Source organism: Urocitellus parryii, chromosome 15, assembly GCF_045843805.1.
Source record: "Urocitellus parryii isolate mUroPar1 chromosome 15, mUroPar1.hap1, whole genome shotgun sequence".
NCBI classification, from domain to species: Eukaryota; Metazoa; Chordata; class Mammalia; order Rodentia; family Sciuridae; genus Urocitellus; species Urocitellus parryii.
Window position 1 is genome coordinate 9,531,752 of NC_135545.1, and position 12,036 is coordinate 9,543,787.

Here is a 12,036-nt window from a genome sequence, read left to right on the forward strand (position 1 = left end):
GGGAGGGGACTAGTAGCTCCTTCCTTCATCCCTCCTTCCCTCCCTCCCTTCCTTCCTTCTTTCCTTCCTTCCTCTTTCTCCTTTATCTTTTTCTTTCTTTTTATACCAGGAATTAGACCAAGGGGTGCCTAACCACGAGCAACAACCTTAGCCCTATTTATTATTATTTTTTGGGGGGTATAGTGGGGATTAAACCTAGAGTTGCTTTATCACTGAGCCACATCCCCAGCCCTTTTAATTTTGAGACAGGGTCTTGCTGGGATTTTACAGGTGTTCATCACCACACCCAGCTTAATTTTTTTTTATTTTGAATCAGTGTCCCACTAAGTTGCTCAAGGCCTCCTTAAGTTCCTGGGGCTGGCTTTGAACTTGCCATTCTCCTGCTTCAGCCTCCAGAGTGATGGATCACAGGCCAGCACACTGTGCCTGGCTTAGTTGTAGCTGTTTTGTAGATGCCTTTTATCAGAATGAGGGAATTCAGAGCAGAAAATTTTGTCTGTTTTGTTTACTGACTTATGCCAAATGTGCTCAGTAAATACTTAAACTTTTTTTTTTTTGGTGTGTGTGTGTGTATGTTTGTATGTGTGTTTATTTGTTGGTTGGTTGGTTTGATGCTGGTGATTTAGCCTAGGGGCACTTTACCAATGAGGTACATCCCCAGCCATTTTTATGTTTTTATTTTGAGACAGGGTCTCATTAAGTGTCTGAGGCTGGCCTCAAACTTGTGGTCCTCCTATCTTAGCCATCTGAGTCACTAGGATTATAGGCATGAGCTCCTATGTTCAGCTGCTCAGTAAATACTTGTTGAATGAATGAATGCATGAATGCATATAAGTGGTATGGCACAGTGGCTAGTAATTTGGCATTAAAAATGTTTAATTAGCTATGTGATTAAGGGTAGTGATTAACCTCTATCTCCTCTGAAAAATGGGAATAATAATGGTATTACATGAAGCTATTTTGAAGATTTAATGGGGTCCTCTATACAAGGCAGTGGAACAGTGATTGACACATTGAGCTCAATTAACATTAGCTTCTGGGCTGGGGATGTGGCTCAAGCGGTAGCGCGCTCGCCTGGCATGCGTGCGGCCCGGGTTCGATCCTCAGCACCACATACCAACAAAGATGTTGTGTCCGCCGAGAACTAAAAAATAAATAATAAAAATTCTCTCTCTCTCTAAAAAAAAAAAAAAAAAAAAAAAAAAAAAATTAGCTTCTATTATCCCAGTCCTCTGAGCTTTGCTGTTTCCCTCTATAAAACAGGGAACATTCCAGTTTCTCTTAGGGTTGCAGTGAGGACTAAACAACCATTATGTACATAATGTGCCTAGCACAATTGCTGGCACAGAGAAAGCCATCAGTAAGTGTTTGCTATTATTGACTTAGTCCCTCCCCTGTGTTGGGTGGGGGACATGGAGATGGGTCAGTTAAGTACCCCATCCACTGGAAGCTCACAGACAGAGAAGTATTAAGATAATTATGTCATGGTGTAGTGAGTGTATAGAAAGCCAAGAGAGCAACCAGTGGCAGAAACACGATGCTAAAGTTTGCCAGTGGGATGTTTTTAAACGTTTTATCTGCCTCTTTTTTTTCTTTTTATCTGCCTCTTTTTTTTTTCCTTTAAGTACATGGACCTGACATGAGCTGGAATATAGCTCAGCAGCAAAGCGTTGGCCTAGCTGAGGAACCAACCCAGTGCCTCATACAAGCTAGTCAAGCGCTCCACTACAACCCGAGCCCCCCAGTGGAATCTTGTCCCTCCTAAAACCAGAGGCTTAGACCTTAAAGGAAACTACATATGTCTATAGCAGGGAAAAAATGGAAACAACCTTGGTATCCAACAGAGGCGTCCGGATCAATCACTTCTGGTATTTTCTTATAATGTATCCATAGGAACATTAAATATGATGGTGTTAAATAGGGGATGGAAACTGGCTAGGGGACTGGTTGGGGTTTACTTATCATTGAACCCTGCATTTAGCACCATGTTCAAAAATAAACAATGTTTTTAAGACTATAAATTTAAATGTTATGGGAAAAATTATGATACCACAATTCAAGGTTCACAGTAAAGTTATCTGGAAAAAAAAAATTTGTCAAACAGCATCTTATTTTACATCTACCTAAAAAGACTAGAGAGGAATACAAAATAGTAGTAGTATAATCGCTCGTTGGTCAGCTTACTGAGGAGTTTTACTCTACTCTCTGGACTCCCCAGAGTATTGCAAAGATTCTACATTAAGCTCCTGGATGTTTATTTTCGCCTTTGGGATTATGTTTAAAACTACAAGTCCCAGCAGACACCGCGCTGCCGGCTTCTGGAGAGAGGCCTCCCCCGACGCAATGATCGCTGGGATTCGTAGTCGAGTGGTAAAAGCAAGGTGGGACGCACACTACCGGCACAGATGACAGAGGAGGAATCATCACCATTCTGACCAATGGACAATGGTTACCGGACCTGAGTGGCGGGCGAAAACCTAATGGGAGGGCCGCTGCTTCTGAGTGACGTGTCTTGCAGCCTACAGGCGGCTCTTGGGGCGGGGCGGCGCGCGGCGGCTGTAGTGCGAACCATGGGAGGCGGCTGGTGGTGGGCTCGGGTCGCCCGCCTGGCCCGAGTCCGCTTCCGGGGGGCGCTGCTGCCGCCTCAGCGGCCCCGGAGTGGGGGCGCCCGGGGGTCCTTCGCCCCCGGCCACGGTCCCCGCGCCGGAGCTTCTCCGCCCCCAGTGTCCGAACTGGACCGCGCGGACGCCTGGCTCCTCCGAAAGGCTCACGAGACAGGTCTGTGGTAGGGAATGGGGTCAGCTCGGGTGAGAGACGGGGGACCGTGTGGCTGAGCGGTGGGCGTATGTGTGCGGGGACGAGGGTGCGTGCGGTTCCTGCTGGAAACAGGGCCTGGGCTCGGCAGGGAGAAGGGCTTCCGTATAAGCGCAGAGAAACCCTGGTCGAGGAGCGCAGGAGGTCCGCATAGGGCAAGGACTTGCGGTAGGAGGAGTGCTCGGGTTAATGAGGTGCAGGAGGGATCGGAAGCGGTGGTCCGACGAGGAGAGGCAGCTTGATAGAATTGCGCCTTTCTGCATGAAAGCGGTTTGCAGAGGCAGCCTAAGAGTGAGGGAGTTGTTTGCAAGTGGGGTCCATTCGAATTGTAGAGGCGACCACTCGGTATAAAGCGGGAGTGTGGCTCCCCGCAGAAGATGGGGACGCTCCGGATTGGAGGAGGGCACAGCCAATAGAAGAAAAGTTCTGGTCTGATTGGAGGGAGAGGTGATCTATGCTGCAGGGGGAGGGAACTCAACAAGGGGTGGGGGTGGCAGTTTGGAGGTATAGTGGGATAGTGTGGGGTCTTGTAATGGGACCAGCCTGCCAACACCACGCAGGAATTTGAGCGGGGGTGGTGGGGAGATGTGGATGCATTGAGGACGACCATACCCGGTAGGAGAGGGTGGCATTTGGAGGAAGGTGAAGAGGGAAGCTGGAGAAAGGCTTGGGTGGGAGGAGCCTATTCCAGGTGTCTGAGAAAGAAGTGAGAGGGGGGGCCATGGAGATACCATGTGGGCAGGAGGGTGACCAGGACCACCTCTTGGGGTTTTCCTGCCTTCAGATGGAGATTCTTTACTTTGGGCTCTAAATTGCCCTCCAGGTTCTGCAGACTAACTTGAATCTCGGGTGTTGCAGAATTTGGGGGAGAGGGGCTCAGTGATGGGGTGAGAGATTGAGGTGACAGGGTTTGGTGGGGGGCTGGATGGGGTGGAAGTGGGATGAGGGAAAGGCCTAGGGTTTGACTCTCTGGGTGGGGTGGGGGTTGGGAGTGGGAGTCAGGCTGGGCTGACATTGAGCTTCCATCTCCCCCTCTCTCCAGCCTTCCTCTCCTGGTTCCGCAATGGCCTCCTGGCATCTGGCATCGGGGTCATCTCCTTCATGCAGAGTGACATGGGTCGGGAAGCAGCCTATGGTGAGTGTAGACCCCTGCTCTCTCTCTCAAGGGAGTGAGGGTGCTCCCTCTCAACATGGACTCCCTCCTGCCCCTCCCCCAGTTATAAATGTAGAGCCTCTCACTCTTCCACGGGACACACTGGTGAGTGTGGGCCTCCCACCCACCCCTATTCTGGGGCACAGATCCCTCAAGTGGTGGCCCAGGGCATGGCTATGGGGCTTCCTCTTCCAATCTGATTTCTTAGAGATGAAGAGCCTTTGTCCAGCCCTCCTGCATGGCCCTGCCTCTGCCCCTCCAGCATTCTCTTTGCTCCCAGACCAGCCCTCACTCTCCTGGACTTCACTTCCAAGCATGGACACCCCATTCCCGTTTATGCGCAGCCACCTTGGTCCTGGCCCTGAACTGCTCCAGCCCCCTAATCCACCCTTGGGTTTGCTCCAATCCCTTCCTAGCCCAGCCTGGTCCCTGATCTCCCCCAGCCCCTCAAGGGGGCAGCACCAGGCTGGTGCTCCAGTCCCTGCCCTCCATTGACCGTGGTCTTGTCTTCCACAGGCTTCTTCCTGCTGGGCGGCCTGTGTGTAGTGTGGGGCGGCGCCTCCTATGCCGTGGGCCTAGCGTCGCTGCGGGGACCCATGCAGCTCTCTCTGGGGGGCGCGGCGGCGGGCGTTGGGGCCGTGCTGGCCGCTAGTCTGCTCTGGGCTTGTGCCGTGGGCCTCTACATGGGCCAGCTAGAGCTTGATGTGGAACTGGTACCCGAGGACGATGGGGCGGCCAGCACCGAAGGCCCAGATGAAGCAGGCCGGCCACCGCCCGAGTAAGAGACCGGCTGGTGCTGGGCGGCCGGGCCCCAGGACTGGGACATTAAAACCTGACCCTTCCCTCGCTCCAGAGTGGTGGTTCCTGTTGCTTGGGGAAGGCTGGGCCTGGAGGAGGTGGGGCCGAGGGAGGAGGGCAGTGGGGACTGGGGCGGGTGGGGGGGGGAGAGGGCAGTGGGGACGGTGGGGCAGGCAGGTGGAGCTCATCCAGGAGACGAGACGGAGGTGGAGCCCGTCCCCAGCCCCGCCCGGCGGGCGTTTAATTCTCAAGAGGGCTGACAGCTTGGCCCCGCCACGCCCTCCCCAGGTCTACTGCCCCGCGGTCCTCAGTCCCCCTTCCGCGACACCCTGGTGCCCGGAGGCCCGGGGTAGGGCAGGCCCAGGCTGGGATAGAAGGCCTCGGGGAGCGCGGGGCCGGGACCCAGCCGCGGCAGGTGCGGGTACACGAGGCCCAGCTCGGCGGGGCCGTAGCGGATGGCGCCGGGCGTGCACAGGCTCCGCACCACGGGCGGCAGGAAGCCTGCGTGGAGCAGGGCCGGTGGGGGGTCCCCGGGCGGCGCCAGGCCCCACGGCCGCACCGGATCCTGCTTCAGCGCTCCGGCCCGGATGACAGACGTGAACTCCCGTCGCGGTGGGGCTGGCCGTTTGGAGGGCTCCTCGTCCCCACTGTCCTCGTGGCCTTGCCTTTCCCTGGGAGCCGGTTCCACCTTGATGCGTTTGCCGCGCGTCTGCGGGGCCTCGTCCTTGTCGGCGGGGACGACCTGCTTCCTCTCCACCGGGGGCTCCCGCTCTGGAAGAGGTCGATTCTGAAGCCCTCAGCCTTCCCACGTGGGCTGGGGGCTCGCCCTGCCCTTCTCAGCTAGGGAACACTTGTTGAGGTTGTCACACTGGGAGGGGGGCCACTGCATGTAGTGGGCAGAGGCCAGAAGTGCTGCTAAACATCCTCCAGTGCAGAGGACAGCAAAGGACCGTCCAGCCGAAAACAGGAGTAGAGCTGAGGTTGAGAAGTCCCAATCTAGACCTGTGCTGATCCATGAAACTTTCCAGAATACAACGTTCCACTTACTGGAAATGTTTTAGATCTGCACTGTCCCATGTGGCGAGGAGTATGATCAAGATGTGGATTCCTTTTCTTTCTTTTATTCTTTTTTGGTAGCAGGGATTGAACCCAGGGACTCTTAACCACTGAGCCCCGTCCCCAACTCTTTTTCTTTTGAGACAGGGCCTTGTAAGTTGCTTAGGGCCTCACTAAGTTGCTGAGGCTGGCTTCAAACTTGAGATCCTTCTGCCTGGTTGGTTGCTGGATTACAGGCATGTGCCAGTGGATTTTTAATTTTAATGTAAATAGCCACATGTGGCTTCCAGACTGGACACTGCAGGACTCCCAGTCCTGAGGGGCTTCCCAGGGGCCCAGGTGGGAGGGGCTTACCTGTGTGCTCTGGCCCTGGGCTGGATGTGTCCTCACAGGGCACACTGGCTGGAAGCTGGAAGGCATCCAGAGGTGTTTGGCCACACTCTGCTTGGCTGGGGACAAGAGGATGGCGTTGGGAGCCAGGGGTCCCTGGCTGCCCAGCCTCTGGCAAGGGAAGGTGCCCTCCTGCCCCACACCACCTGCAGCAGTAAGTGAAGTCCCCCCTACACTGTGAGTGCAGGTGACCGCACCAGGGAATATGGAGCCTCCACCCCAAAGTACTGAAGGGACTCTTCTCCAGACCCCCAAACTCCAAGTTGGCTTCTAGCCCAACCACACAGATCCACATAGCCACTGGCCAGCCTGCTGGTACTGTCTGGGTGCCCCTGGGCACCCTGTGCTCCTGCTGTTACTGTCTGGGTATGCCCGGGCACCCTGAGCTCATGTGATCTCAGCATCTCCTTCCAGAACTGTGGCTCCCCTCCAGAGCCCAAATCTGAGCAGAAGACTGCTTTCTCTCCCTCCTCCAGCCTTAGAGTCTGGCATTTTCCAAACCTGCCCCAGCCTACTTTCTGGTCCCCCGGCACCCATTTTGTTTCTCAGACCCTCATCTTCATAGTAGCAAGAGAGTTTTTCCCCAAAGCAGATTTGACTGACCCTCCTCAGATCTAAAGCCGCCTATGGCTCCCCAGGGCCCCATATGAAAGGCCTCTAGTCATCCTCAGCCTTTTCTTTCATGACTTTATACACTGGTCCCAAGCCATGCCCCTACTTCCTGTTGCCCCGAGCCTGTTTCTGCTGGGCCTCTGATGGCAACAGCTTTCTCTCCTCTGCCTTTCCCACTCATTTTCCATGAGTCAGTCTACTCTGTGGCCCTCCCCTGGTGGGAGCCTACTATGGCTCCCCAGTGCCCAGAGTCAATTTCAAGTCCTCAGCCTGGACCGGAAGCCACCATGAACCCGCCCCTCCCTCCCAACTCTTCTCTGTGTCCTGTCAGTGAGACCGTCCCCTCCAGGCTCTCCCTCTCACCGTCTCCTTTCCCCTTCAGGTTTTCAGACCCCTCAGGACTTGTCCTGTTCCCAAGGCTCTCCCTGAAGACCCCCACCCTGAGCTTCGGACAGGTGGCAGAATCCTTGGGAGGAGTTCTCGGGGGCTGGGCTCTGCACCCACAGGAGGGGAGCAGCAGCTCTCACCTGAGCACATGGCTGACCCAGAGCACGTGATGCTCCCCAGGGCTCTTCCCGCTGCCAGCCACGGTGGCCACAGACTGCAGCCACACGAAGCCCCCAGCACGCTGCAGCCAACGGTAGTAACCGGTCATCACCTGGCCCTTGTCCAGCACTGGACCCAGCTCAGAGGTCAGAAGAGACCCAAGGGACAGGGCAGGGTGGGGACGGGAGGGGGTCAGAAATGGTGGACAGGAGGAGGGGGCAGAGAGGGAAAGACCAGCAGAGAGAGGGAGACAGAGAGCCAGAGTCAGAGCCCAGAGGTGGTCAAGTGCGGAAGCCTGCAGCGTTTCAAGGGTGGGTCAGAGGCCCCACAGCCCCTTTCGCCCTCCGCCCACACCCTGAGTCCTTGCTGAGTCTCCTGCTGCCCTCTTCGTGTGACAAATTGAGCCCTTGGAACCACAGGTGCAGCAGGAGGCACCGTGGCCAGCCCCGAAGGAGGACTTCAGGGATCAGTGAGGGTACTCAGGTCTGGTTTGTGTTTTGGGGGGGGGGGTCTGTGGTGTGTCTCACGGTCCAGGTGGCTTTGGCGGATCCTGGTTGCATCCTGTCCATGGACGAACTGGTAGCAGCTGCGGCCCACAAGCTCTGAGGGCCCCAGGTCCATATGGTCGCTGACTCTGGGATGACAGAAGAGGGGAGGAGTCCAAGACCATGGTGTGGGGGGAAACAGAGTTGGCTCCAGAGTGACCCGGGGTCCAAGCCCTTGCCCTGAGGGCTCCGGGCTTCTGTTCAGCTGTGAAGTGGGCATGATAATAATAGTGTCCCTCGCAGGGTGGCTGCCAGCATGTGGCAGAGCAGGGCTTTGATGGTGCTCTCAGCACAGGGACTGTTTCACTGTTAATCTTCCCCACCGCCCAGTGCAGGAGTGGAGGGAGGAGAGGCCCCAGAGGAAAGGGCTGGGGAGGGGCGGAGCTCCGTTGGCCCCGCCCTCCTCCAGCCCCAAGGATACCACCCAGGCCGAGGCGGGAAGGGGGGCGTCCCTTCTGCCTGTCACCCTGCCCCTCCGCTGCTCTTCCTCCTCCCGAGGTCCCCGATGCCCCAGTCCGCAGACCCAGCAGTCCCTTTGACTTCCACAGAACCTCAGGTCTCCTGTGCGCCCCCCATCCACACGCCCCAGTCCCCGACCCCGGTACCTGCTCTCACAAGCAAGGATGGTGAGACCCAGGCTGAGGCGGAAGACGATCATGTGTCCATGCAGAGGCAGCTCAGCCAGTGGGGCTGGGGGCAAGGTGTGACCCAGAGCCACCAGGCCCAACGCACGGGCCCGCAGGCGCCCTGTCACGTGGATGACCTGCTGGTGGTGGGTGTAGTTGGGGACAAGCAAGGCGGTACCAGTGGATAGTGGGCATGGTCGGGGCGGGGCAAGGCCAGGGGCAGGAAGACCATAACCAGGCCATTCCACCAGGTCCCACCTGTCACCCAGAGGCCCTGGGGCACGGAGGGAAAGGAGGGGCCCCCAGATCCTAGACCTGGTTCCCTAAACCATCTATAGCTAGAGAAGCCTCCACCAGGTTTCCCTCGGTCACCCTCGGACCAGGGACATCGCTGGCAGGGATGCACAAGCTCTGCCCCAGACCACAGGATGTGCCTCAGAGGCTGGGACCAGGTGCCCACACCCACCTTGTACCCCGAGGCCTTGACGTGCAGCCCCCGCTTGGTGAGGGTGGATTTCATGCGGATGAAGAAGGAGCGCTCCTGCACCCGGGAGGAGGCGGGCCCCTCCGCAGGGCTGGTCTCTGGGGAGGACAGCAGGGCAGTTATGGGGTCCTAGAGAGGTCACACAGCCCCACCCACAGCAGAGCCAACGAGACCTGGGACCCCGATAGGTTCCCAATGCACCCCTCAGAGAACACCCGATCATGCAGCTCGTTGCCACCTGCCCATCTCCCCTCTGCTGCAGCCAGGCGGGTCTTCAAGCTCCCATCAGACCCTGGCCCTCCTGATCCCACCACCACAGCTCCCCAGGGTCCTGCAGCCTCTTCCTCCAGGTCTCGGCTCACACATCTCCAGAAAGCCCCTCTCTGATCCCCAGGCTAGGCCATCTGTTGGGATACGGGTCCCCTATCTGGGCTCTGTCCAGTTTCAACTGTCAGGCTGTCAGGACCAGGTCAGTCTTCCCCATTGGACTGTGAACTCCAGGAGGATGGAACTGTCCCTACTCTGTCCCCAGCATAGGACCTGGCACAGAGGGAGGCTCGGGAATAGCAACTAATGAAACTCAAAAATCCAGATTATCCTGTGAGCCCTGATATGGTCTTATAAAAATGCTCAGGTAAGTACTCTGAGCCTCAAGTTCAGGTGCAGACAGCCACACTTCTTCCTCGTGTGTAACAGACGTCCCCCCCAAGCTGGCAGTCCCTGCTGATGTACCAGGTGTTTCTGGTGTTTAGCAAACCCAATATAGGAAAATTCAATTTACGGGAGAGTTAAACCTCATAGGCCCCCAACATTTCAGAGCTAAAAGTAGCTTTCAGGATCTAATCTCCAACACTCTCTCTCTGCACCACAAGAGTGGAAATTTCCACTGGTGGAAAGAGAGACAAGCCTGGGCTGGAGTCCAATTCAATCACTTATAGCTGTGTGACCGGGGGCAATTAATTTAACCTCTCTGTGCTGTGTCTCCGTGTTCTGCTGTGTAATATGGAGATAATAGTTCCTGCTTTTAGTTAGAATCCAATGCAATTATGTACTTAAAGGCACAGCACAATGCGAATGTCCCCCTACGCGTGCCTGCCTGCCAGATTATTTTCCGAAGTCACTCCCACCTTTATTCAGCAGGCAGAGAGGTCTTTCTGAAACTCAAATCCTGGGGAGCCTGGCCATTCTAGGGAGTTTGGCAGTTTTAGCGAGCCGAGTCTCACCGCTCAGGCCGATTCGTTCTACAGACTTGCTTTGCGTGACTCAAGGGAGAGTGGGTTTCGTTTAAAGGAGACAGAGCAGAACAGGCGCCCCCTGGTTCACCCGGGCTTCCTTCTTTTGGGGGGGTCCTTGGAATTACCGATCTCCGGGGCATCCGCCAGCGAGGAGGAAGAGGAGGAGGAAGAGGACGAGACGGAGGGCGGGGTGGGGGGCCCGGGGGTCGGGGTCCGCAGCCCCAGTTGTTCCAGAACCTCCGAGTGGTCCCCGGGGTGGATGTAGTCGAAGACGCTGCTGCCAGTCAGCTCCACCTGCCGCCGGCCGAGGGGAGTGCAGGGGCGCGTCAGGTGCGCGCGCAGCCTCTCGCCCCAGGGGGTGGGGCCCGCGCGCAAGTGTGCCCCGCGCCAACCCTGGGCTTTTTAGCAGAAATAACGTTCATCTGCTTAATGGAGGCCACAAACAGGTTCTTCCTGCGCCCTCCCAGGGGAGAGTCGTGCCCAGGGATTATTAAAGTTTTTCCAACTCTGACTACTCTAGGAAGAGGGGGCCCTGGGCTGACAGCGGGTTGTCACAGCCGAGGTTTTCTAGCTCCTCTCCGCTCCCACCCTGCAGCAGGCAGCCTGTCCCGGCGGGGATCGCAGGGAACTCGGAAAGCGAGCGCTGGGGTAGCTCCCCAGCCCTGGAAAGCGTGAGAGCCCTCAAAGCAGCGCCTCTACATTCACGTCGACCTCCAAAATCTCTCGCAGGGGTCCTTCTCTCCCCGCCGCCCCCAGCCGGGAACCCCATCTCTTCTCCACTGCACTCCTGCCCCGAGTCCCCACTCAAGCCCCCTCCCCACATTGCTAATTGACCACAGCTCTCCATTCATCGCCCCTCTACCGGGGTCACGGGTCTCCCACTAGTCTTCATCCCTCTGGACTGTTCCCCCTCATTGACTCTGATCTCTTTTTTTTTTTTTTTTTGCATCTGAGATTGATCCCAGGAGCACTGAGTCACATCCCCAGTCCTTTTTTATATTTTGAGACCAAGTCTTGCTAAGTTGCTGAGGCTGGCTTTGAACTTGCAGTCCTCCTGCCTCAGCCTCCTGAGTCACAGGGGTTACAGGCATGCACCACCTGGCTTTGAGCCCCCCTTTTTTGCTGGGGTACTGGGGAGTGAAGTCAGGGGCACTCAACCATCAAGCCACATCCCCAGCCCTATTTTATTTAGAGACAGGGTCTCACTGAGTTGCTTAGCGCCTGCCTTGCTTTGGCTGAGCCTGGCTTTGACGTCTCAATTCTCCTGCCTCAGCCTGCTGAGCCACTGGATTATAGGCTTGAACCATCCCCCCCCTTTTAAGCCCTTCTTCCACTCTTCCTGTGTGCCCCCTTCCTCTTGTCCAAATTCCTTTTCTTTCTCTTCCCACTCCAGGAATCTCTAACAACCTGATGACCAACAAAAACCAGCTAGACAATGAACCGAAGTTCCCCAATTTCCCATTTGCCAACAGATTTGCAGAAATGATAAAAGTTGATAGCAATTTGCATTGAATGGATTGGCTAGGCCTAGAAGCTGTAAGAGGCCGGGGCTTCTGAGTCTCCCTGCCCTCCTTTTATTTTGCAGGAGCTGGGGCAGAAACAGCATGTTGAGTTAACGACATAATGAGAGTCAATCAACTAAAACAGCAAGGTGGCGTACACCTGTGTAATCCTGGTGAGCTAGGAGGCTGAGGCAGGAGGGTCACATGTCCCAGGCCAGCCTCTGCAACTCAGGAAGGCCCTGTCCCAAAGAGGACTGAGAATGTAGCTTAGTGGT

At 56.2% G+C, this 12,036-nt stretch overlaps 3 protein-coding genes across 3 annotated transcripts in view; 2 read left to right on the plus strand and 1 right to left on the minus strand.

The window, feature by feature from the left end:
* Window positions 1–2,519: 2,519 nt before the first annotated feature.
* Tmem160 (transmembrane protein 160) lies at window positions 2,520–4,815 on the plus strand. Its single transcript, XM_026410461.2, has 3 exons — window positions 2,520–2,778; window positions 3,857–3,949; window positions 4,484–4,815. Exons 1-3 carry the CDS (start codon window positions 2,571–2,573, stop codon window positions 4,747–4,749), a joined length of 567 nt encoding a protein of 188 aa, XP_026266246.1. The 5' UTR covers window positions 2,520–2,570; the 3' UTR covers window positions 4,750–4,815.
* Window positions 4,816–5,010: 195 nt separating this feature from the next.
* Window positions 5,011–11,028, minus strand: Npas1 (neuronal PAS domain protein 1). The gene is made up of 8 exons (XM_077792790.1): window positions 10,959–11,028; window positions 10,385–10,657; window positions 9,007–9,122; window positions 8,520–8,677; window positions 7,897–8,003; window positions 7,351–7,498; window positions 6,176–6,270; window positions 5,011–5,536 (listed from the first exon to the last, which is right to left on the minus strand). The coding sequence occupies exons 1-8, from the start codon at window positions 11,026–11,028 to the stop codon at window positions 5,073–5,075; spliced, it is 1,431 nt and encodes a 476-aa protein (XP_077648916.1). The 3' UTR covers window positions 5,011–5,072.
* Window positions 11,029–11,882: 854 nt separating this feature from the next.
* The window catches only part of Sympk (symplekin scaffold protein), a 19,446-nt gene continuing 19,292 nt past the window's right edge, over window positions 11,883–12,036 (plus strand). Inside the window, exon 1 of the mRNA XM_077792791.1 lies at window positions 11,883–11,934. Coding sequence (XP_077648917.1) covers window positions 11,883–11,934 — 52 coding nt within the window. The remainder of the gene's footprint in view (window positions 11,935–12,036) is intronic.

What these genes read in the sequence shown, in the direction of transcription:
- Npas1 (XM_077792790.1), bottom strand. Translation starts at nt 11,028, where the DNA reads ATGGGGTTCCCGGCTGGGGGCGGCGGGGAGAGAAGGACCCCTGCGAGA. An exon ending in TTTTGGAGGTCGACGTGAAT is followed by an intron (nt 10,658 to 10,958) that starts GTAGAGGCGCTG and finishes TCTGCTAAAAAG; the next exon opens with CCCAGGGTTGGCGCGGGGCA. An exon ending in TCAAGGCCTCGGGGTACAAG is followed by an intron (nt 8,678 to 9,006) that starts GTGGGTGTGGGC and finishes CACCACCAGCAG; the next exon opens with GTCATCCACGTGACAGGGCG.
- Tmem160 (XM_026410461.2), top strand. Translation starts at nt 2,571, where the DNA reads ATGGGAGGCGGCTGGTGGTGGGCTCGGGTCGCCCGCCTGGCCCGAGTC. An exon ending in CCGAAAGGCTCACGAGACAG is followed by an intron (nt 2,779 to 3,856) that starts GTCTGTGGTAGG and finishes CCCTCTCTCCAG; the next exon opens with CCTTCCTCTCCTGGTTCCGC. An exon ending in GGGTCGGGAAGCAGCCTATG is followed by an intron (nt 3,950 to 4,483) that starts GTGAGTGTAGAC and finishes TGTCTTCCACAG; the next exon opens with GCTTCTTCCTGCTGGGCGGC.